Genomic DNA, 24,866 nt, shown 5'->3' on the forward strand with positions numbered 1-24,866 from the left:
CCCCATATCCTCAAGTCCATTCTCTAGTAGGTCTGTGTCTTTATTCCCATCTTACCCCTAGGTTCTTCATGACCTTTTTTTTTTTTTTCTTAAATTCCATATATATGTGTTAGCATACGGTATTTGTTTTTCTCTTTCTGACTTACTTCACTCTGTATGACAGACTCTAGGTCCATCCACCTCACTACAAATATCTCAGTTTCGTTTCTTTTTATGGCTGAGTAATATCCCATTGTATATATGTGCCACATCTTCTTTATCCATTCATCCGATGATGGACACTTAGGTTGTTTCCATGTCCTGGCTATTGTCACCAGCTCATTTTTAAAGCTGGATCATCAGACTTCATTACGAAGTATCCCTACCCCTCCTGCTACGAGAAAGCTGCGACTCTGCACCTCTCTCTCTCTCTCTCTCTCTCTGTATCTCTATCTATCTCTATCTCAATCTCAGTCTCTCTCTCTACTTTGGGGCCTTTTTACTAGAACTATTTGAATGAAGTAATCCATATAGTTTATACTTCATGAATCAGGACAGTGAGAAATATCCAGGTAGACCATCATCATGGCGTCTATATGCTGACCATGTATCTTCCAGACCAAGAAAAGGCCAATAAAACAATCCTAAATTGCTTTAGTGCTCTGATCTTTTAAAGTATTCTTATTAAGTACCTCCTATGTGTCAAATATTGGTATATAAAAATGAATGAAATGGAGTCTTGCCCTCAAGGAGCTCACCATTAGTTGGAATACAAACCAGATGATGCTTACTGCTTGAACAGGGCATAAAGACAGTGTCCTGGCACATAAGATCTCTGTTCATAAGAATCAGGTATCTCTTCTTTTTGGAAGTAATGGATAAATTCTCAGAAAGGAGGTAATGTCTAAGCGAGGACTTAAAACATGAAATAGATTTAACTGGGCAAGAAGTAGTATGAGCAACGGGACAGGAAGAGAGAATGAAAGGTCCGCGTCACGATGGGAATTTGCAATGGATATGAATATGTATACCTTTGAAGTAAGAAAACCAAGGTCAAAAGACCACCCTCAAGTTAGCATGCAGATGACAACTGCCGTATCTTCATTGTGCCTCGCTGCTTGCATTCTCTCCAACCCCCCAAATCAGGAGTCCGCAAACTTTTCCCCTAAAGGATCAGAGGATAGATATTTGCGATTTTATGAGCTACACAGTCTCTGTCACAACTACTCAATTTTATCAGTTTTGAGTAAAAGTCGCCGTAGACAAAAAATGACCGTGTTCCAAAAAAAAATTACATCAAAAAATTTGAGGGTATCACAACATATCTTTCTTCTTTTTATTTTTCTAAGTCATTAAAGACCTGTATGCAGAGAACTATAAGACACTGATGAAAGAAATTAAAGATGATAAAAACAGATGGAGAGATATACCATGTTCTTGGATTGGAAGAATCAACACTGTGAAAATGACTATACTACCCAAAGCGATCTACAGATTCAGTGAAATTCCTATCAAACTACCAATGGCAGTTTTCACAGAACTAGAACAAAAAATTTCACAATTTGTATGAAAGCACAAAAGATCCCAAATAGCCAAAGAAATTTTGAGAAAGAAACACAGAGCTGAAGGAATCAGGCTCCCTGACTTCAGACTATACTACAAAGCTACAGTAATCAAGACAGTATGGTACTGGCACAAAAACAGAAAGATAGATCAATGGAACAGGATAGAAAGCCCAGAGATAAACCCACGCACATATGCTCACCTTATCTTTGATAAAGGAGGCAAGAATATACAATGGAGAAAAGACAGCCTCTTCAATAAGTGCTGCTGGGAAAACTGGACAGCTACATGTAAAAGAGTGAAATTAGAACACTCCCTAACACCACACACAAAAATAAACTCAAAATGGATTAAAGACTTAAATGTAAGGCCAGACACTATCGAACTCATAGAGGAAAACACAGGCAGAACACTCTATGACATAAATCACAGCAAGACCCTTTTTGACCCACCTCCTAGAGAAATGGAAATAAAGACAAAAATAAACAAATGGGACCTAATGAAACTTAAAAGCTTTTTCACAGCAAAGGAAACCATTAACAAGACAAAAAGACAACAGTGAGAGTAAAGACAGAATGAGAGAAAATATGTGCAAATGAAGCAACGACACAGGATTGATCTCCAAAATATACAAGCAGTTAATGCAGCTCAATATCAAAAAACAAACAACCCAATCCAAAAATGGGCAGAAGACCTAAATAGACATTTCTCCAAAGAAGATACACAGGTTGCCAACAAACACATGAATAGATGCTCAACATCACTAATCATTAGAGAAATGCAAATCAAAACTACAATGAGGAATCACCTCACACCAGTTAGAATGGGCGTCATCAGAAAATATACAAACAACAAATGCTGGAGAGGGTGTGGAAGAAAGGGAACCCTCTTGCACTGTTGGTGGGAATGTAAATTGATACAGCCACTATGGAGAAGAGTACGGAGGTTCCTTAAAAAACTAAAAATAGAACTACCATATGACCCAGCAATCCCACTACTGGGCATATACCCTGAGAAAACCATAATTCTAAAAGACACATGTACCCCAATGTTCATTGCAGCACTATTTACAATAGCCAGGACATGGAAGCAACCTAAGTGTCCATCATCGGATGAATGGATAAAGAAGATGTGGCACATATATACAATGGAATATTAGCCATAAAAAGAAATGAAATTGAGTTATTTTTAGTGAGGTGGATGGACCTAGAATCTGTCATACAGAGTGAAGTAAGTCAGAAACAGAGAAGCAAATTCCATATGCTAACACATATATATGGAATCTAAAAAAAAAAAATGGTCATGAAGAACTGAGGGGCAGGACAAGAATAAAGACACAGACGTAGAGAATGGATTTGAGGACATGGGGAGGGGGAAGGGTAAGCTGGGATGAAGTGAGAGAGTGGCACTGACATATATACACTACGAAATGTAAAACAGATACCTAGTGGGAAGCAGCCACATAGCACAGGGAGATCAGCTCAGTGCTTTGTGATCACCTAGAGGAGTGGGATAGGGAGGGTGGGAGAGAGATGCAAGAGGGAGGGGATATGGGGATATAAGTATACGTATAGCTGATTCATTTTGTTATATAGCAGAAACTAACACAACAATGTAAAACAATTACACTCCAATAAAGATGTTAATATATATATACATATATATATGTGTGTATATATATATATATATACACATATATATATACATATATATGTGTGTGTGTATATATATATATATATATATATAAAAAACATTCGTAGCTTGTGGGTCATACAAAAACAGTGGTAGGACAGATTTGGCCCATGGGCTGTAGTTTGCCAGCCCTTGCCTTAAACTACCTCAAATCCCACCTGCAAAAGAAAGATAAGTTAATTTCTATGCCTCTAATGGGAAATGTCATTGTTACTTCTTCACAAATATTTTCAAGACCTACATTTAGGTTGATATGAGGTACTCAGGTACTTCTAAAGTTGGTGAGCTTTAAGGCAAATATAATTTTTTCCTTCTCCTTTCTCTAAGACTTTAAGTTAAATGAATATCAAGGAGAGTCTTGTATAGGAAATTAAACCAAATTAGGTGACTGAAAGAGAGCTTGTCTTAGTCAGTTTGGGCTGCTATAAGAAGATACCATAGACTAGGTGGTTTATAAACAACAGACATTTATTTCTCACAGTTCTTTAGCCTAGGAAGCCTAAGGTCAAAATGTCATAAGATCCAGTATCTGGTGAGGGCCCACTTCCTGGTTCATAGATGGTGTCTTCTTGCCGCGTTCTTACATGGTAAAATGGACAAGGGAGTTCCATAGGTCACTTTTACAAGGGCACTAATCTCATTCATAAGGGCTCCATCCTCATGACCTAATTACCTCCTGAAAGCCTTACCTCCTAATACCATCAGGTTGGGGGTTAGATTTCAACATACGGCTTGTGGGAAGGACACAAACATTCAGGTCATAGTAGACCTCATCCTACTCTTTGGGGATAGTCATTTATATATCTAAGGACATATTTGTTAACAGCTGAAAAAGTCATTCCCAAGTCATTTCTGTCTCAAAATGATAAAATTCCTGAGTCATTTAATCTACTACAGTAGCACAAAATGCTAGGCAAAAATTCCTAAATCAGGATACCTCAAAGGTAGATCTGGACATTGTAACATCATCTCAAGCCACAGTCTGTTTGAAAGTTATAAGGATGGAAAGGGAAGAACTCAAAGGCCAGGGAAGTATCTTTTCACCCACTCATGAGCTGGTGAGTGGGTTCTAAGAGCACATGCTCCCCCTAACTCTGGCCATGCCTTTCCTCACCAGCTACCCCCTTCTGTTCTTTTTTCTTTATCTTTTTTCTTCTTTGTAGACAAGAAGGAGGTAAAGGGGACAACCAGTTAAAAGCCAAATTTATTCTTTGGTAATTTCCTATGTATTTACTTTATGTATGCTTTGTCTTCTACTTGTAAGGCATAACCACTTAAGTCTGGGTAACACTGATGTGGACTCTAGTGCATTCTCTTACTGCCTTGAATAATCATACTCCAATCCTAAGTGGTGACAATCCAACTCATCCTAATGCACCCAGTTTCCCATATTGACTAGGGAAGCATGATCAAGAAAATGATATAAACACCCACTTTTAACTCTTTAAAACATACAGAATGGCCAACAAAAATCCCATGATTGCTTAATCAAATTCTACTGTGGATAGAGAAGATAGAAATACTTTAAAATTGTTTGTGCATCTGGGTGCATGCATGTGCAAGCACACACGGGTGTGTAAAGATTCAAGGGAACAACTTTTCCCTTTGGAAAAATCAGATTTTTTGGCCAGTTTGAGGCCAAGTACTTAACAGGACATTTTAAACTGGGGAGTCTAATCTGATATTTAAACACACTATGAGCCTTGATTCCAAATATCTTGGACACTGAGATGATGAAGAAAGAAAGTACCATTTCAGTCACCACTTGTTGACCCAAGATCTGGGGAGTTTAAAATGGGCAGGAGTGGCCTTTCCTCCTGCCCAACCCTATCCTGTCTGCAAAACTCCTAACCTTGTATAAAGACCTGTCTTAAATGTCACTTCCCTTTAAAGCCTTGCCTCCTACTCTCAGGAAAAAAAAAAAAAAAAAAAAAAAAATTAGTTGTCCCCCACTCATCTTTGCTCCCATAGCACTTTGCACAAAACTCTGTTACAGCTATTATGTGTTTATCACACTAAATTGCTATTTATCTGTTTATGTGTCTGTCTATTTCCACCAGAATATGCACCGTCAAGGGTAAAGATCAGGTGTTATTTATCTTTGTATTCCCAGCACTCAGCACTGTGCTGACTCAACAGCCACTTAAAACATCTTAGGATTTTTATTATTAAAGAAATGCATTCCCATTAAAAATTCAAAATAGCATGGACTAGTATAAAAGGAAATGTTAAAAGTTGCCCTTCCACCTTCCAGACCATCAATCCTACTTCCCGAAGGGATTTAAGGGATTCTTTAAAATGCATAAATACTGCATGCACACCTTCCACCCTACACCCAGCTCACCAACATATATGGCTCTCAGAGCTGTCCCACATGCAAGACTGGCTGATGCCAGCAACAAGACTGGCTGGATGTGAAACCCCCCAGGGCCAAAGGCCAGAGATGTGCTGTTGCTACAGTGGAAAGAATACGGTCAGACTAAGTAGAAATTTGCTCTACTCTGCACATTTTATGAATTGATAACAAGTTCTCTCTACTCACTGACACTTTTCCTTTCTTGTTTTCCTCTCAAACTCTCTTTCTGTGACTTACTCTGTCTCCACGTGTTTGTCACAAGGCTGCCTTTGTCTCTCCATCTGCCCTTCCCAGTCCACAGTATCACTGGCTCATTGCCCCTCGCCTTCTCTTTATCCTCCTCTTTCTTAGTCCACTTCTCCTGTCTCTGAATTGCTCTCTGTCTCTCTCTGCCTCTGTCATGATCCTATACTCTCTCTCTTCTTCTCCCCTTATTCATTCTCTTTTTCCATCTCTTGGCTTCCATTGTCTCTCAGTCTCTTCCTCTTGGTTTCTTTATCTCTCTCCTCATTCTGGAGATCATCTTCCATTCAGCTCTCACAGTCAGTAAACATCCTCACTGTGGACATATAACAAAATTTAGTATTTCACTTTTAAGAGCAGATACTTAAAGACATCAGTGCGTTAAGTTGCTCTGAATGTACAGAGATGCCTGGGATGCCCACAGCTATGATGTATTCACTTAAATACACATATATGATGGAGAGATGGAGTCCAAGATCAAGAAAGAGACTGAGATTTAAATTAAAATGCATGCTTCTTTATCGGGGACTGGAAGCTACTAGAGTTTTCAGCAGGTGTAGTCAGGTGGGTGAATTTACCTCCAGATCTCTCTCTCTGTAATCAACAAAGAGGACAATAAACAAAAGGCCTGGAAGCCCCTGCTGCTGCACACCACAAAAAGAAGGAAGAGAGATGCAGAGTGATCTTGCCGCTTCACAAAAACCCTGGGCACCGGCTCCTTCCCAATAATAGGGACTGAAAGCAAGTCAGGAAACTTAAACTTGGGCTCTTTGTCAAGTTCAGTTGTCTGGAATGTAATTCTAATGTGTCCAAGTTCACAAACTTGCTTACTCTCTCCCGTTTTGTTTGTTTCTTCCCCCCCCCCCCCACTTTTCAAATAACTTTAAAAAATAAATCAAGCAATGCACACTTATGGAAAAACAACACCACCAAAACTATGGACAAACTGAGAGAATTTCAAAGGTGGAAGTAAACTTAAGAAGCCATTTAGACTCCCTCTTGGGAGAGCACTGGAATCACAACTAACTGCTGAACAATCGTCAACAGGAAGACACTGGAACTCACCAAAAAAGACAGCCCACATCCAAAGACAAAGGAGAAGCCACAGTGAGACATTGGGAGGGGCGCAATCACAATAAAATCAAATCCCATAACTGCTGGGTGGGTGACTCACAAACTGGAGAACACTTATACCACAGAAGTCCACCCACTGGAGTGAAGGTTCTGAGCCCCACATCAGGCTTCCCAGCCTGGGGGTCTGGCAATGGGAGGAGGAATTCCTAGAGAATCAGACTTTGAAGCTAGAGGGATTTGACTGCAAGATTTTGACAGGACTAGGGGAAACAGAGACTCTACGCTTGGAGGGCACACACAAAGTAGTGTGCGCATCGGGACCCGGGGAAGGAGCAGTGATGCCATAGGAGACTGAACCAGGCCTACCTGCTAGTGTTGGAGGGTCTCCTGCAGAGGTGGGGGGTGGCTGTGGCTCACCGGGGGGACAAGGTCACTGGCAGCAAAAGTTCTGGGAAGTACTCCGTGGTGTGAGCCCTCCCAGAGTCTGCCATTAGCCCCACCAAAGAGCCGGGTAGGCTCCAGTGTTGGGTCACCTCAGGCCAAACAACCAACAGGGAGGGAACCCAACCCCACCCATCAGCAGTCAAGCAGATTAAAGTTTTACTGAGCTCTGCCCAGCAGAGCAACACCCAGCTCTACCCACCACCAGTCCCTCCCATCAAGAAGCTTGCGCAAGCCTCTTATATAGCTTCATCCACTAGAGGGCAGACAGCAGAAGCAAGAAGGACTACAATTCTGCAGCCTGTGGAAAACCACATTCACAGAAAGACAGACAAAATGAAAAGGCAGAGGACATTCTATCAGATGAAGGAAAAAGATTAAACCCCAGAAAAACAACTACATGAAGTAGAGAGTAGAAAAACAACTACATGAGTAGAGATCTGAAAAATAATTCAAAATAATGATAGTGAAGATGATCCAGCACCTAGGAAAAAGAATGGAGGCAAATATCAAGAAGATGCAAGAAATGTTTAACAAAGACCTAGAAGAACAAACAAACAGAGTTGAACAATACAATAACTGAAATGAAAAATACACTAGAAGGAATCAATAGCAGAATTACTGAGGCAGAAGAACAGATAAGTGACCTGGAAGACAGAATGGTGGAATTCACTGCCACAGAAGAGAATAAAGAAAAAAGAATGAAAAGAAATGAAGACAGCCTAAGAGACTTCCGGGACAATATTAAATTCGACAACATTCGCATTATAGGGGTCCCAAAAGGAGAAGAAAGAGAGAAAGGACCTGAGAAAATATTTGAAGAGATTGTAGTCAAAAACTTCCCTAATATGGGAAAGGAAATAGCCACCCAAGTCCAGGAAGCAAAGGCAGGATAAACCCAAGCACAGGGAGGATAAACCCAAAGAGAAACACGCCGAGGCATGTAGTAATCAAACTGACAAAAATTAAAGACAAAGAAAAATTATTAAAAGCAACAAGGGAAAAACGACAAATAACGTACAAGGGAACTCCCATAAGGTTAACAGCTGATTTCTCAGCAGAAACTCTACAAGCCAGAGGAAGTGGCACGATATATTTAAAGTGATGAAAGGGAAGAACCTACAACCAAGGTTATTCTATCCGGCAAGGATCTCATTCAAATTTGACAGAGAAATCAAAAGCTTTACAGACAAGCAAAAGCTAAGAGAATTCAGCACCACCAAACCAGCTCTACAACAAATGCTACAGAAACTTCTCTAAGTGGGAAACACAAGAGAAGAAAAGGACCTACAAAAACAAACCCATAATAATTAAGAAAGTGGTAATAGGAACAAACATACCAATAATTACCTTAAGTGTGAATGGATTAAATGCTCCAACCAAAAGACACAGGTTCACTGAATGGATATGAAAACAAGACCCATATATATGCTGTCTACAAGAAACACACTTCAGACCTAGGGACACATACAGACTGAAAGTGAGGGGATGGAAAAAGATATTCCATACAAATGGAAATCAAAAGAAAGCTGGAGTAGCAATACTCATATCAGATAAAATAGACTTTAAGATAAAGAATGTTACAAGAGACAAGGAAGGACACTACATAATGATCAAGGGATCAATCCAAGAAGAAGATATAACAATTCTAAATAGATATGCATCTATCTGAGGAGCACCTCAATACATAAGGCAACTGCTAATAACTATAAGAGAAGAAATCGACAGTAAAACAATAATAATGGGGGACTTTAACACCTCACTTACACCAATGGACAGATCATCCAGACAGAAAATTAATACAGAAACAGAAGCTTTAAATGACACAATAGACCAGATAGATTTAATTGATATTTATAGGACATTCCATCCAAAAACAGCAGATTACACTTTCTTCTCAAGTGCGCACAGAACATTCTCCAGGATAGATCACATCTTGGGTCACAAATCAAGCCTTGGTAAATTTAAGAAAATTGAAATCATATCAAGCATCTTTTCCAACCACGACGCTATGAGATTAGAAATCAATTACAGGGAAAAAAAAGCAAAAACACAAACACATGGAGGCTAAACAATATGCTACTAAATAACCAAGAGATCACTGAAGAAATCAAAGGGGAAATCAAAAAATACTAGAGAAAAATGACAATGAAAACACAACGATCCAAAATCTATGGGGTGCAGCAAAAGCAGTTCTAAGAGGGAATTTTATAGCAATACAATCCTACCTCAAGAAACAAGAAAAATCTCAAATAAACAATCTAACCATACACCTAAAGGAATTTAGAAAGAATAACAAACAAAACCCATAGTTAGTAGAAGGAAAGAAATCATAAAGATCAGAGCAGAAATAAATGAAATAGAAACAAAGAAAACAATAGTAAAGGTCTATAAAACTAAAAGCTGGTTCTTTGAGAAGATAAACAAAATTGATAAAACTTTAGCCAGACTCATCAAGAAAAAGAGGGAGAAGACTCAAATCAATAAAATTAGAAATGAAAAAGGAGAACTTACAACGGACACAACAGAAATATAAAGCATCATAAGAGAATACTACAAGCAACTCTATGCCAATAAAATGGACAGCCTGGAATAAATGGACAAATTCTTAGAAAGGTACAAACTTCCAAGACTGAACCAAGAAGAAATAGAAAATATGAACATGCCAATCACAGCTAATGAAATTGAAACTGTGATTAAAAATCTTCCTACAAACAAAAGTCCAGGACCAGATGGCTTCACAGGTGAATTCTATCAAACATTTAGAGAAGAGCTAACACCCATCTTCCTCAAACTCTTCCAAAAAATTGCAGTGGAAAGAACACTCCCAAACTCATTCTATGAGGCCACCATCACCCTGATACCAAAACCAGACAAAGATACTACAAAAAAAGAAAACTACAGACCAATAACACTGATGAATATAGATGCAAAAATCCTCAACAAAATACTAGCAAACAGAATCCAACAACACAGTATAAGGATCATACACCATGATCAAGTGGGATTTATCTCAGGGATGCAAGGATTCTTCAATATATGCAAATCAATCAATGTGATACACCATATTAACAAATTGAAGAATAAAATCTATGTGATCATCTCAATAGATGCAGCAAAAGCTTTCAACAAAATTCAACACCGAAAGTGGACATAGAGGGAACCTACCTCAACATAATAAAGTCCATATACAACAAACCCACAGCAAACATCATTCTCAATGTTGAAAAACTGAAAGCATTTCCTCTAAGATCAGGAATAAGACAAGGATATCCACTCTCAACACTATTATTCCACAGAGTTTTGGAAGTCCTAGCCAGGGCAATCAAAGAAGAATAAGAAATAAAAGGAATCCAAATCAGAAAAGAAGAAGTAAAGTTGTCACTGCAGATGACATGATACTATACATAGAGAATCCTAAAGATGCTACCAGAAAACTACTAGAGCTACTCAATGAATCTGGTAAAGTTGCAGGATACAAAATTAATGCACAGAAATCTCTTGCATTCCTATACACTAACAATGAAAGATCAGAAAGAGAAATTAAGGAAACAATCCCATTCACCATTGCAACAAAAAGAATAAAATACCAGGAATAAACCTACCTAAGGAGGTAAAAGACCTGTACTCAGAAAACTATAAGACGCTGATGAAAGAAATTAAAGATGACACAAACAGATGGAGAGGTATATACTGTGTTCTTGGATTGGAAGAATCAATATTGTGAAAATGACTATACTACCCAAAGCAATCTACATATTCAATGCAATCCCTATCAAATTACCAGTTACATTTTTTACAGAACTAGAACAAAAAATCTTACAATTCGTATGGAGACACAAAAGACCCCTAATAGCCAAAGCAGTCTTGAGGGACTGCTAGAGTAATGGAAATAAAAACAGAAATAAACAAATGGGACCTAATGAAACTTAAAAGCTTTTGCAAAGCAAAGGAAACTACAAACAAGATGAAAAGACAACCCTCAGAATGGGAGAAGATATTTGCAAACGAATCAACAGGCAAAGGATTAATCTCCAAAATATATAAACAGTCCATGCAGCTCAATATTAAAAAAGCAAACAACCCAATCCAAAAATGGGCAGAAGACCTAAATAGACATTTCTCCAAAGAAGACATACGGGGCCAAGAAGCACATGAAAAGCTACTCAACATCACTAATTATTAGAGAAATGCAAATCAAAACTACAATGAGGTATCACCTCACACCAGTTAGAATGGGCGTCATCAGAAAATCTACAAACAACAAATGCTGGAGAGGGTGTGGAAGAAAGGGAACCCTCTTGCACTGTTGGTGGGAATGTAAATTGATACAGCCACTATGGAGAAGAGTACGGAGGTTCCTTAAAAAACTAAAAGTAGAATTACCAAATGACCCAGCAATCCCACTACTGGGCATATACCCAGAGAAAACCATAATTCTAAAAGACACATGTACCCCAATGTTCATTGCAGCACTATTTACAATAGCCAGGTCATGGAAGCAACCTAAATGCCCATCTACAGACGAATGGATAAAGATGTGGTAAATATATACAATGGAATATTACTCAGCCATAAAAAGGAACAAAATTGGGTCACTTGTAGAGATGCGGATGGATCTAGACACTGTCATACAGAGTGAAGTAAGTCAGAAAGAGAAAAACAAATATCGTATATTAACGCATATGTGGAACCTAGAAAAATGGTAGAGATGAACCAGTTTGCAGGGCAGAAATTGAGACACAGATGTAGAGAACAAACGTATGGACACCAAGGGGGTAAAGTTTGGGGGGGTGCGGGGGGGCACTGAACTGGGAGATTGGGATTGACATGTAGACACTAATATGTATAAAATGGATAACTAATAAGAACCTGCTGTATAAAAAAATAAAATTCAAAAATTCCCAAAATATATATATATATATTGAGCCACTTCTAAGTCTAGGGACTTGGGATATACAAGGCAACAACCCAGTTAAAAAAAAAAAAAAGAAACCCTTACTTTGTGGGGCTTACATCTGTACTATTTTATATTTTATTATTTATGTATTATTTTATTTCCTCTTTCTGGTATTTTGTGGAAGCTTTCCCAAAATAAATATATATAGATATATTTATAAATGTAAATAATTTATAAATATAAATATAATTTATATATATATATATAAACATATAAGCAATCTTTTAATGGCTGAATATTCTACAACACTCATATGGAAGGTCATGGGTCATTTATTTTACATGAAAGCCAGTTTTCCCCAAGGATACAGCAAATAAAACAGCAAAATATTTAGTAAGCTAGTTGTGATATTGTGATTTATAATAAGAAATATACGTTTTGTCTTAGTGCCCATTTCTGGCACAGAGCCCCTCAAACCCCTGGGTTTTCCTGTGATGAGAGTTTAATTACCTGACTTCGGACCACAGTTAAGGATGTGGGCCAGTTGCCAAAAAACCAACCATGTGATCAGAGGGTTGAAACTTTGAGTCCAGCCCCCTTGACCTCTGGGGAGGCGATAGGTGCTGGAGTTTGAATCAACGGCCAACGGCCAATGATTTATTCAACTGTGCTGATGTAATGAAACCTCCATAAAAACCCAAAAAGACAGGGTTCCAAGAGCTTCCAGGTTGGTGAACAGGTGGAGATTCAGGAAGAATGGTGCACTCAGAGAGCAAAGGGAGGCTCCACGCTCTTTCTCCATACCTTGCCCTAGGCATCTCTTCCATCTGCTGTCTCTGAGTTACATCCTTAAAAATAAACTGGTAATCTAGTAGGTGAAACGTTTCTCTGAGTTCTGTGAGCCAGCAACTCTAGCCAATTAATCAAACCCAAGAAGGGAGTCGTTGAACCTTCCAATCTATAGCCTGTCGCTCAGAAGCACAGGTGATAACCTGGACTTGGGGCTGGCCTTGGAAATGGGAGGTGGGGGGGACAGTCTTGTGGGACTGAGTCCTTAACCTGTGAAATCTGATGTGACCTCTGTGTAGACAGTGTCAGAATTGAGTTAAATTGTTGGACACCCAGCTGGTGTCAGAGAATTGATTGTCACTGTGGAACCTATCAGCCCCCAACCCACACACTGGAAATTGGGTCCAGAACCCTATTACAACCATCATGTGCAAATAGCTGGAGATGCTGAAAGGCATGCCCAAAAGAAGAGCAGAAGAGAGTCCTGGCCTCCTTATAAGAAAATGGAACTGGAATGAAAAAACATAAATACAGAAACAGAAGCAATGAGCAACATACTACAAACATCTTTTAGTACATCATACTCGAGCATTATTAGTACTAGTACTAACACTAGTACTATTAGTACTAGTACTAACACAGTAATAATAATAGCTAATGTTTACTGATTGCTTACTCTATGGCAGATGCCACTTTCAGCGTTTTTATATCTATTGTCTCTTTCAACCATCAAGAAACCATATAGAAAGTATACCACTATTATTTCCATTAAACAGATGAGGCAACTAAGGTACAGAATTACAAAGCTTATTGCTCAAGTTAGCATACCTAGGAGTGGGAATTCAAACCAATCACTAAACATTATGTTATATTTAAAATAATGTACTCTTTTAGCCACTTGTTCTGCCCATGGTCATATGGACATCCAGGAAAGATAACTGCATAGAATATATTCAGTGTAGAAACAGCACCATCTTGCAGAAAGGTACCATCTTCCTCTGCCTGGGGCACCAGTGCTGTGCCATGTAATCATCTCTCCTTCTCTTAGAGAACCTTCTACCGGGTCGTCACCATTGGGGTCATAATTTTCATTGAGAAGCTGATAAAAGCTTTGGGCTTCAGCTCTCCTTGGGGAAAAGTAAAGCATATTGACATAAGATTGTACAGACAATGGAAGGGGTTCAGGGACCCCAAAACTCACACATAGATTTTAGGAAAATTATTTTCAACCTTTAGTGTTCCTAAGGGAGTTTGAAAAACATAAAGATTCCCACTCCCCATCAGCAGATTCAAAAGCAGGTTCCATGATGACAAACTCTGGGAAGCGCTGCCCTAAGTGCCCAAGGAGAGAGCCCACGCCTGCTCAGGTAAGAATTCCTCCACCAACTCAGAAAAATGCAAGGCAGGGTAAAGAGTGCTGCAGACAGGTTTCTAAGCAGGGTCACAACCATGCCTAAAAGAGCTTTTTTTCCCCTTTAATGATTCTAATCAAGAGTGCACTTTGGGAAGTATTGAGATAGGGAAAGACCTTTTACTTTTAACCTCCCTCCATAGGCCCTGGATCCACGGCCCACAGTTTTGTGTCTCAATAGCCCCTGCAACTCTGATTAGAGGAAGACCACTAGAGGCATCAATCCTTTGGCTTCGGGGCACAACATGATAAGTTGCCTGATAACATGATTCTTATTAGTACCTCCTTTACAGAGTGAACAAGTTGTCCACACTGTCATTCTAGGGTCATTAGCCAGCAGGGAGAAACCAATCGGCACACCCTACACATCCTCCCAGGATAACAAGATGACACACACTCATAACCCTAGATGATCCACTCTTGGGGAGAGGACGGGGGAGGTGAGGGCTTTGATCAAGCTCCATCACATAGCAGCTTATTACCTCGTAAAGTGTATCAGGTCAGGAACCTGAGATGGGGGTGTTGTGAAAGGGAGCGCCCCGAGATGGGGTGCTCTTGCCAAGAGTTCTCCCACCACCCCTGCGCACTGACTTGTCAAGTTCTCTCTAAAGAAATTCAGAGATAAACGCCGACGAAGGGAGAGAATGATCAAATAGAAAAAGCTCTGGACCCAGAAAGGGGAAAAATCAAATTCTATGTCTGCCCCCACCACCTTCGAGCTCGGTGACCTCAGGCAAGATCTTTGTTTTTTTTTTTTTTTTTTTTACATCTTTATTGGAGTATAATTGCTTTACAATGGTGTGTTAGTTTCTGCTTTAAAACAAAGTGAATCAGTTATACATATAAATATGTTCCCATGTCTCTTCCCTCTTGTGTCTCCCTCCCTCCCACCTTCCCTATCCCACCCCTCTAGGTGGCCACAAAGCACTGAGCTGAGCTGATCTCCCCGTGCGATGCGGCTGCTTCCCACTAGCTATCTATTTTACGTTTGGTAGTGTATATATGTCCATGCCACTCTCTCACTTTGTCACAGCTTACCCTTCCCCCTCCCCATAACCTCAAGTCCATTCTCTAGTAGGTCTGTGTCTTTATTCCTTCACCCCTAGGTTCTTCATGACTTTTTTTTTTCTTCAATTCCATATATATGTGTTAGCATACGGTATTTGTCTTTCTCTTTCTGACTTACTTCACTCTGTATGACAGACTCTAGGTCCATCCACCTCATTACAAATAGCTCAATTTTGTTTCTTTTTATGGCTGAGTAATATTCCATTGTATATATGTGCCACATCTTCTTTATCCATTCATCCGATGATGGACACTTAGGTTGTTTCCATCTCCAGGCTATTGTAAATAGAGCTGCAATGAACATTTTGGTACATGACTCTTTTTGAATTATGGTTTTCTCAGGGTATATGCCCAGTAGTGGAATTGCTGGGTCATATAGTAGTTCTATTTGTAGTTTTTTAAGGAACCTCTATGCTGTTCTCCATAGTGGCTGTACCAATTCACATTCCCACCAGCAGTGCAAGAGTGTTCCCTTTTCTCCACACCCTCTCCAGCATTTATTGTTTCTAGATTTTTTGATGATGGCCATTCTGACCGGTGTGAGATGATATCTCATTGCAGTTTTGATTTGCATTTCTCTAATGATTAGTGATGTTGAGCATCCGTCCATGTGTTTGTTGGCAATCTGTATATCTTCTTTGGAGAAATGTCTATTTAGGTCTTCTGCCCATTTTTGGATTAGGTTGTTTGTTTTTTTTGTTATTGAGCTGCATGAGCTGCTTATAAATTTTGGAGATTAATCCTTTGTCAGTTGCTTCATTTGCAAGTATTTTCTCCCATTCTGAGGGTTGTCTTTTGGTCTTGTTTATGGTTTCCTTTGCAAGATCTTTAAGCCTTGACTTCCTCGGCTTTCGAATGAGGATAATGACGTCTAGTTTGTAAGGGTGGTGTGAGGATGCAGTGAATAATGTGGTGATGCCCTAGAATGTACTTCCAGGGAATCTGGTCACTAAATTGATGGCTATTTATATTATTATCATTAAGAGCGATTTCTCTTATAATCAATGTAGCTCATCTGGCTGCAGAGAGCTATCCCTAGTGTGCAAACTCTCCTTTGCTCCCTTCCCCCACCTATCCCACCCCGCACCCAAAAGTTAGAGGAAGTAGAGAAGGCAACAGCTGGGATCTCTATTATAATCCTTGAGCAAATAAAATCCATTAGCGTCAACAAGGCACTCCTTCAGTTTGACTAATGCTGCTCCCCAAAGTTGAAGCTCTAGTTTCCTTTGACGAAGACCATACTTAATATTATTTTCAACTAGATTTCATAGGCATAAGACAATTGAAGAGGGGAGGACGTGACTCTCCCCCTCTTCTCCCCAACCCCCTGCTGCAATAAGCCCAGTGATAAGCAATCTCATCTCCAAAGACCATTAGCAGTGGAACATACATGACAGATGGGTTATTTACTGCCGGAGACCCCTCACCTGTGAAAAGTCCCATCTCCTCTCTTCAGGGTCCCTTTTTAAGGATTTAAACAATGCCAAGTACATGACTTTTGTCCTTGCTCTGAAGCCCAGGATAAATAACTTGAATAGCTGAGCCTGGAACTCAGGAGCTCCATGGCCAACCTCCATACTTCATCCCTCAATGGCAACCATTATGGACACACAGGTGCATAGGCTTGAGGCAAACTGTGAGGCTAGGATGCAGCTGCGTCCCATCTCCTGGCTGTGGAAAGCCAGCGGTGTTCCAAACCGAGAATCAGTTGTACAGTATGACAAAACGTGTTTGACCCTGTCCTTCCACTAACGGACTTGCTTAATACCAACGCCCTGCTTTCCCTCTTTGAGAAACGCGGATGATATCTGTCTTTCCTATCTCCTAGGACTGTGGTGAAAATAAAACTGAAGTCATGGAAGTGATGTTCCCATCTTTGAAAACTGAAGCATTTTGCAAAAGAAAAGGGCTATAACCGATCTAAAGTGGTATAAGGACATTCAGGAGTGCTCTAGAAATAGACACAATATCTTTTATACACGTGTAAAATTTCCTGTAGGATTTCCTGCAGAGCATTCACGTCCTTTTTATCCCCCTACCTACATTTTAGAATAGGCTCTCGTCTTCCTTATAAACTGTGCACAGTAAGAGTCCAGCTTTGTTTCTTGCCAACCATCTGATTGTTCCATCCATCCCAAGGGAGAAGGAGGTGCACTCCTCAGGAGTAACCACTGCCCTTTCCTGGAGCCTGGTTCCACATCACGTTGACCACGCCTCTTCTCTGCCACCCTGTTGGCCACTGTAGGGACACTGGCTAGTTTCCCCTCTAGGACACACAGATGTATTCTCCACCCTTTCCGGCCAGAGATAAAGGACAGTAACTGAGACATACATAAAGACAGGACAAACATATTACATACGTTTAGTTAACAGAAGTTGTCAAGGAGCCAAATTAATCTACCCTCTGGGCAGCCCAGCTACAGATATTTCTAATCAAGAAGTTAAACAAAAGAAAGTCCGTCTGTGAAAACTGCGTGTGAAAAATGTCAAGGTAAAAATGAAACAATGATGACTCCAGCTGAAATTTAATGTGCAAATAAGGGCAGTTATGCCTTCAAGTGACCATAGAGGTTTTTAGTTTCTTTGGGGGCCTGGAATACAGCCAAGCTCACTAGGAGATGGGTGTGTATATGTTTTTGCTTAAATCATATTTTAAAAACTATTTCTAAGGTTAAGACCTTAGTTAAACATAGTTTACATTTAATGTAGTTAACTTCCTTGATATAGATAGGAAGCTTTACATCTCTACGCTCGACCTTTACTCACACCATCCACTCAGCTCAAAATATCCTTGTAATAATCTCCATCTTTTAATTAAAAATTTCTCTACATTTCAAGGTTCAGTTGAAACACCTGCTTTGCAATGAAGTTTGGAGACCACCCCAGCCAGAAGATGCCTGCCCATCCCTCCTCTGAACTCCTATAGCATGTGACACCCTCAGAGGACACTTACCTTCTGCTACCTCTTCAGAGCATTGTTTGGGCAGCAGACTGAAAGCTCTCTGAGGGCACGTATCATTTCTTTTCATCTTTGCACATCACTCCACATATGTCCCTACTATCAATGCCTGACAAATATTAGGACTCAATACCCATTCATAGAATTAAAAGTAAATATGATAATCTGTGTAAGCTTCTTAGCATAATGCTGCCATATGACAATCTCACCTTAAATGTGAGCAATTATTATTCTCTTAAATAAATTAGACAATTGCACCAGCTTCTCTACCCTAGTTTATGAGTTTCTGGGGTCCTTCTTTAAAAGGATGTGGACAGGGGCTTCCCTGGTGGCACAGTGGTTGAGAGTCCGCCTGCTGATGCAGGGGACGCGGGTTCGTGCACCGGTCTGGGAAGATCCCACATGCCGCAGAGTGGCTGGGCCCGTGAGCCATGGCCGCTGAGTCTGAGCGTCCGGAGCCTGCGCTCCGCAACGGGGGAGGCCACAACACTGAGAGGCCCGCGTACCGCAAAAAAAAAAAAAAAAAAAAGGATGTGGACATAGTTCCCAGAGTCAACGCTGATGAGTCTAGAAAATCCCATTAAAATATCTTAAGAGATCTTTACTTTCCAATTTCACATTAAGCACTTTTTTTGTTCAAAGATACCAAGTGCCTTAACCTGAAGATATGATACAATAAACCTAATAAACTATATTTTGCTGCAACTCTACATTGAAATGAATGCCTGCTTGGGTCTCAAATGCCTTAATTTCCTATTAACAGATGTGCATATAAACCATGGAAAGAAGAAGAATCTTGTGAAATGAAAGGCTTGCTCACTTACAGGTCAAGGGTATAGGTCATTGTGTCATTTCTGCATCCTGAACACTCCCAGTGGACTTTATTTAGATGTAGTAGGTGCACAATACCTACAGGTTGACAAAAATTTTTAATGAATTTCAACCTGTAAGGGATTTCAGTGATGCTCTGGCCTATTTGTGTCATTTTACAGAGGATAAAATTGAGGCCACAAAATTTTTACAGGCTGTCACTACATATCTAATTTTTGTGTACAGCCAGGACTATAACCCAGGAGTCTTAAAAACCCAGTAGAGAAGTATTTCTTCTACAAAAATAAGAAGTAGCATTTATTGAGCACTTATTATGTACCAGCCAGTTAGTATATGTGATGTCAAATCTTCTGGGGGAAAAAAAAAAAACAAACAAACAGAAAAAGACGTGCCCTCCCCATATTTTAGTTGAGAAAACAGAAACTCAAAGAATTTAAGTGTCTTGCTCAAAGCAAAATGCTGGGAAGCAGGAGAGCTAACATTCAAACTCAAATCTGCTTCCAAACCCACTGCCTTCCATGTCATACCATGTTAACACCCATTAACAGCATAAAACACTGATCAGAGAAGGTTATTATGTGGCTTGCTAGAGAAATCTAAAATCCTTCATCAGTTTACTTTGGAAAAAAAGGTAAAAAAACTTATGTCAAAATGTATAGCCAAATCAAGTGTTCATAAGCAACTCTTTATAAAATCATATTTGTAATTAACTTAGAAGAGGAGTCTATTCCTGAAGAACGCCAGATCTGAAAGCTGAATGATGGCACATTACCTCGTGCTCAATGAATCATCAGGTACAGATTCCATGTCTCAGTAAAGATGAAGATGTGGGTGGATAAGAGAACAGCCAAATCACTACTTTAAGGTAAAGGGTGCAATGTGACAGGCACATGTTATATAGTCCTTGCTTTTCTACAAAGAGATAGAGCTTCCAGCTAAGACTATGTCTTCCTTCACCACCATCTGAAATCTACCCGAAACAGGATTATTTAAAATACAGATCCCCAAAGGTCTGAGTTTTTCTGTCCTACCTTAAAGTCTCTAAGACAAGCCCTTCTGTGGGGTTTTGAAGTCAGATCACCCTGGGTGCCAGCCTCTGCTTTGCCACTGAACCGTTATATCTTCTTGGCAAGTCATTTAGCCTTCTGGAGCCTCAGTTTCCTCATTAATATAATGGGGATAATAATAACTACTCATAACATTTTTGTGAAAATTAAGTGAAACGATGAATGTAAGACATCTACTCAAAAACCTGACTCACTGGGACTCAGTTTACTCACTAAGGGTGGATGGTAAATGTCAAGTCCCAGAATAACAAAAGGCAAAGAATTACATGAAAACCAACCAGATCGTCATTCACTACAATAAATGCAGTATTAAAGATGTCATAACAGCAAAATATGTCAAGTAAAAGCCTCTGTTAACAATTTGTAACACTATTTCTAGTGAGAAAGGGACAAGACAGTGAACTGAAATATTCAAATTGACTCCAGCATAAAAATATGAAAAAGAGATATTAACACTTGACACCTGTCTATTACCTAACAGGGATATTGTAAGGATTAACGAGTGTAGCACTTTGAAATTCCTTGGAAATAAGGAATAAACGCATCCCCATCGTACATAGGTATAGACAAATATATATTTTAACAAACTAAGAATTACTCTATAAATTTAGATCAGGGCACAGCATGCCGTGGATGAGTAGGGTAGGAACAATATGTTCTTGCTTACGATACCAAGCTCATGACAAATGATTCATACCCAGCGCTTTTCATGCCAAAAGATCCCCCCAGGTGTTCCACCAACTCCATCAACACTTTCCATCAAGCTAGACTGCAGTACAGAGGAATCACATCACACCCACGGACAAGGCAAAACAGTCATATCCTTACACAACTGCACAAGTCCAACAGCGGAGGGGGCAGGAAGGAGAAGGGAAGGAGGTGAGAGAAGGATCCAGAGTTCTTCACAAGTTTGATAGGCAGCCTATAATTACCATACATTTACACCTTTAATGCAGGTGTTATTGTCATCAGAAGCCCTACTTAGCAAAGGCTTTTAGCTAAAGGTGAGATAGGTCCAGAGGAGGTGTACTGCCAGTGGCCCTGAATGGGCTGGGGGTGGATTTATGGGGGACAGCAGCTAAATGAGAAGAAAATGAGAGCTCCCACCCACTGCTGTCCTCAGTGTTAGGTTAGTGGATTTCTTGCTCTGGGGGGAATGTGAAGTGCAATGAGATGAGAGTTACAAAGAGGTATACAGTACTTTCCAGTCACAACACTCTCTTAACTATATCCTGGCCTGTAATTCTCAGTGATGAATCTGACAGGCATCCTCCCCTCCTGTTTTAGAGATGAGGAAATTCACACTCAGGCAATCAGCTTGCCAAGATCAAACCACAAATAGGCAGAACCAGAACTCAGGTCTCCGCTCTGCTTTTCACATCACAAAGTTGTCTAGAAAAGTTTCTTTCTGCCTCCCTTACCTTCAAAATATATTTCAAACTTTATCTCTCCTACGAATCTGGGACTACTTTGTGGAGGATACTGATACAAGACTATTTCTCTTCCTCTACTACTTATACATATACACTGAAGAAAAACAACAACAATTTGTATGTAAGTGGGTGCGGATGGAGGGTATGTCCTTATAGAATGAGAGACTTAATAGGATAGAAATCTCATTCGTTTACACGATTTGAGTGCTCCAACTTTTAACACCTTGATTATTTCCTACATTATCGCAGACTTCCTTACATGTCACCCCTTCAAGCCCTGACCCTAAGAAGCCTGACTGGGTTTATAAGCACTATTTAAAAAAAAAAAAAAAAAAAAAAAAAAAAGGCTGGCAGTGCTTGGCACCATTTCTTAAATGGAGTTTAAAACTTGCCAAAGAGGTACTCTCCCTTTCTTGCTCTTTCCAAGATCTTTCAATAGGTGAACTAGAGGTCTAATGGGTGAGTGATATTTTACGGCTTGAATTACATTAAAAGCCAGAAATATTTTGAGTCCAAAGTCCTTTACTTCTTGATACAAGATTTAATATGTTTGATGTGTTTAAAATTGCCCCTTAAAGCTAGAAGCTTTGAGTTAATCATCTAAAGCAGTGCGAAAGTTATCTGATCAGTTTAAGAAGATTCAGGTTCAAATTGGGGGATTAATTTCAGTGGTTATGATATGAAAGATAGGACAGTTAAGGTAAGGAATGAGGGCAAGGGTCTCCGGAACTTGAATGAAAAGAATTTCAGCTTCAATTATTTGATTAAACCAGTCCGGAGAACCATATAAAACCATAGCCTTGGTCATGAAGGCTGAATTTTAGGGAAAACCGTGCTGAGGCTCTCAGGACAGAGACACGATACAAAATACTACTTATCACAATTTGCCTTAATGCACTTTATATCTATGTACCCAAGGAATCCATAATGACAGCCTCTTATTTTAAAATGTTCACAACTTTCATTAAAAAAGCTGACAGTGAGCACAATTCACTAAAGTGGCACTTCCCTGGGAAGGTTTCTGGCAATAACATCACAACTGAAAACATTTTGAAATGTACCAGGATGCACAGACTGTGCATAGTACAAATACTACAATCTCAGTAACCTGATAGAAGCTGAAACTTTGATTTTTTTTTTTCAGTTTACCCATCCTTGGTTTTCATTTTCTTGTCTGCTTCAATGCAGCCTGGTGAAGTTTCCATACTTCTAAATCACCTGCAGTTATCACCACCAAAGCTCTTTCTTTACTATTTCAGCTCTTTGAAGTTTCCAGGTGCAGTTTAAACTGGAATAGCTCCCTCAAATTCCAGACATGCAGGCTTTTCCAAACATCTAAAACCTTCCCCGATCTTGGACACAGCTCATGGACTTGCACCCACGCTCCCCAGTGACAGCCTCCTGGAAATCCAGCAATCCCTCTCCCCCCTTAATAAAGGTAGAGCTACGTCTTTATCTGTACTCTTCACTAGAGGAGGTCAGGAATGGGGGAGAACACGGAGTTGTTGTCACAGGGACATATCTGATCTTCCTGGGACAGATCAAGCCAGAGAACAACCACTCATTCACAGGCTGGAAAGCCCCAGCTCTCAAAACACACTGGCTGGTGCTGTTAGAAGATGCTGGAGAGTTCCCGTCCTGAAACTTGCATCCACTTGGTCCCCAGAAACAGAATACATTAAGGGCTCCTTACCATCCACTGAATTTCTCTTCCGTGCCGGGAAGAGGGGGTTAGGAGCTTCGTATAAAAATAAAAGGCTACGAATAAAGACTTTTTGATCTTACGTGCTCTCATCCATAAGTCTAGCAAGTTAAAGAGAAAGTCACTTGAGGGAACACCAGACTGCCTGGAATTTTAACCCTTTCACCTCTGCATTCAGAATACTTTAACCCGCTGTGTTTGCCTGGTCTTCGGATCCATCCTACACAAAGGAGACCAAAGAAACGGGAAAGAGGGATCTGCCTGCCCTGTATAAAGCTTTTTAGAGGTTTGGAGAGGACTCCGGTGTTGGTGGGAAAGGGGTGGTCTCCTAGTTGGTGACATTAAATCCTTGGGGAGGCGGGCAGGGAAGACTTTAGTTTGCACAATGTTTCAAGTCCAGAAACCCCATTTCCCCAAATTCTCAATCAAATCACACAGCCGACTTTAACCCTTTCCATTTTCCACCCCTTTGCCCTCAGTCCCATTATACTCACGCTGCTGTTGTGGCCAGACCAGTGGACCATGGCTTGGTTGTGTGCTGAGTCTCCTGTCAGCGCGAACGTAGTGCTGGTCAGTTTCAGCTCCTCCAGCCGGAAGCGAGTGGCTTTGTCCGGGTCCCGCTCCAGAGTCCCAGGCTCCTGCTGCCCTCTGTCCCTTAGCACTCCCCGGGGGCGTCTTCTCGTGCCCTCTCCCCGTTCTGCCTTCTCTTGATCCTCTCCACTCCGTCTCCTCCGGTCAGAGCGTGGAGCAATCGCCACCGACGCCCCAGTGCCCGGGGCCCGCTCCAGGGACAGCGCTCGGTCTCCGGCGGCCACTGCAAACAGGGGGCGTCCGAGCAGGGGCGTGGCAGGAGCCCTGCCTCGCGGCCGCAGGTGAGTAAGCCCCCCTCGGGTCGGAGCCCAGCGTGGGGCCGAGCTGGGGTGCAGCGGGGGACCGCAGGAGCCGCCGCCGCAGGCGCCCGGGGCGCAGAGGACTAAGAGCCCCGCGCCGGCGAGGAGCGCGCTCAGCCCAGCTGGGGAGCCGCCGCCGGCGCCAACTTTTCCCATTGCGGGAGCGGAGAGGAGCTGAGAGGGGGTCCCGGACCGGAGGTGGCGGCGCGGGGCTCTCCGCTGGCCGGCTACGAGGAGCAGGAGCTCAGGACCCCAACTCCATCCAAGTTGGGCCGCGGTGGGGGCGGGCAGAGGCGGTTCGGGGCAGGTGGCGGCCGCTTGCCCGGGCTGGGCTGGTGCCGAGCGCGGGTTCGGACGGAGCGAGCCGCCGCCACGCGGGGGTGGAGCCGAAGTGAAGTCACGGGCGGAGCGGGCGCTGGCGCGCGGGCAGGCAACACGGAAGAGAGGGCGGGCGCTGCCGGGGCTTCG

General features: G+C 41.1%; 1 protein-coding gene across 4 annotated transcripts in view; it reads right to left on the reverse strand.

The window, feature by feature from the left end:
• SORCS1 (sortilin related VPS10 domain containing receptor 1) overlaps positions 1 to 24,554 on the reverse strand; it is a gene marked incomplete at both ends in the record, with an annotated part of 558,785 nt that extends 534,231 nt beyond the window's left edge. For all 4 annotated transcript variants that reach the window (XM_082674065.1, XM_082674064.1, XM_082674066.1 and 1 more), the window contains one exon: positions 24,003 to 24,554. In XM_082674065.1, coding sequence (XP_082530191.1) covers positions 24,003 to 24,554 — 552 coding nt within the window. The remainder of the gene's footprint in view (positions 1 to 24,002) is intronic.
• Between the last annotated feature and the right edge of the window lie 312 nt (positions 24,555 to 24,866).

Source organism: Grampus griseus (assembly GCF_964374135.1).
Source record: "Grampus griseus genome assembly, chromosome: 16".
NCBI classification, from domain to species: Eukaryota; Metazoa; Chordata; class Mammalia; order Artiodactyla; family Delphinidae; genus Grampus; species Grampus griseus.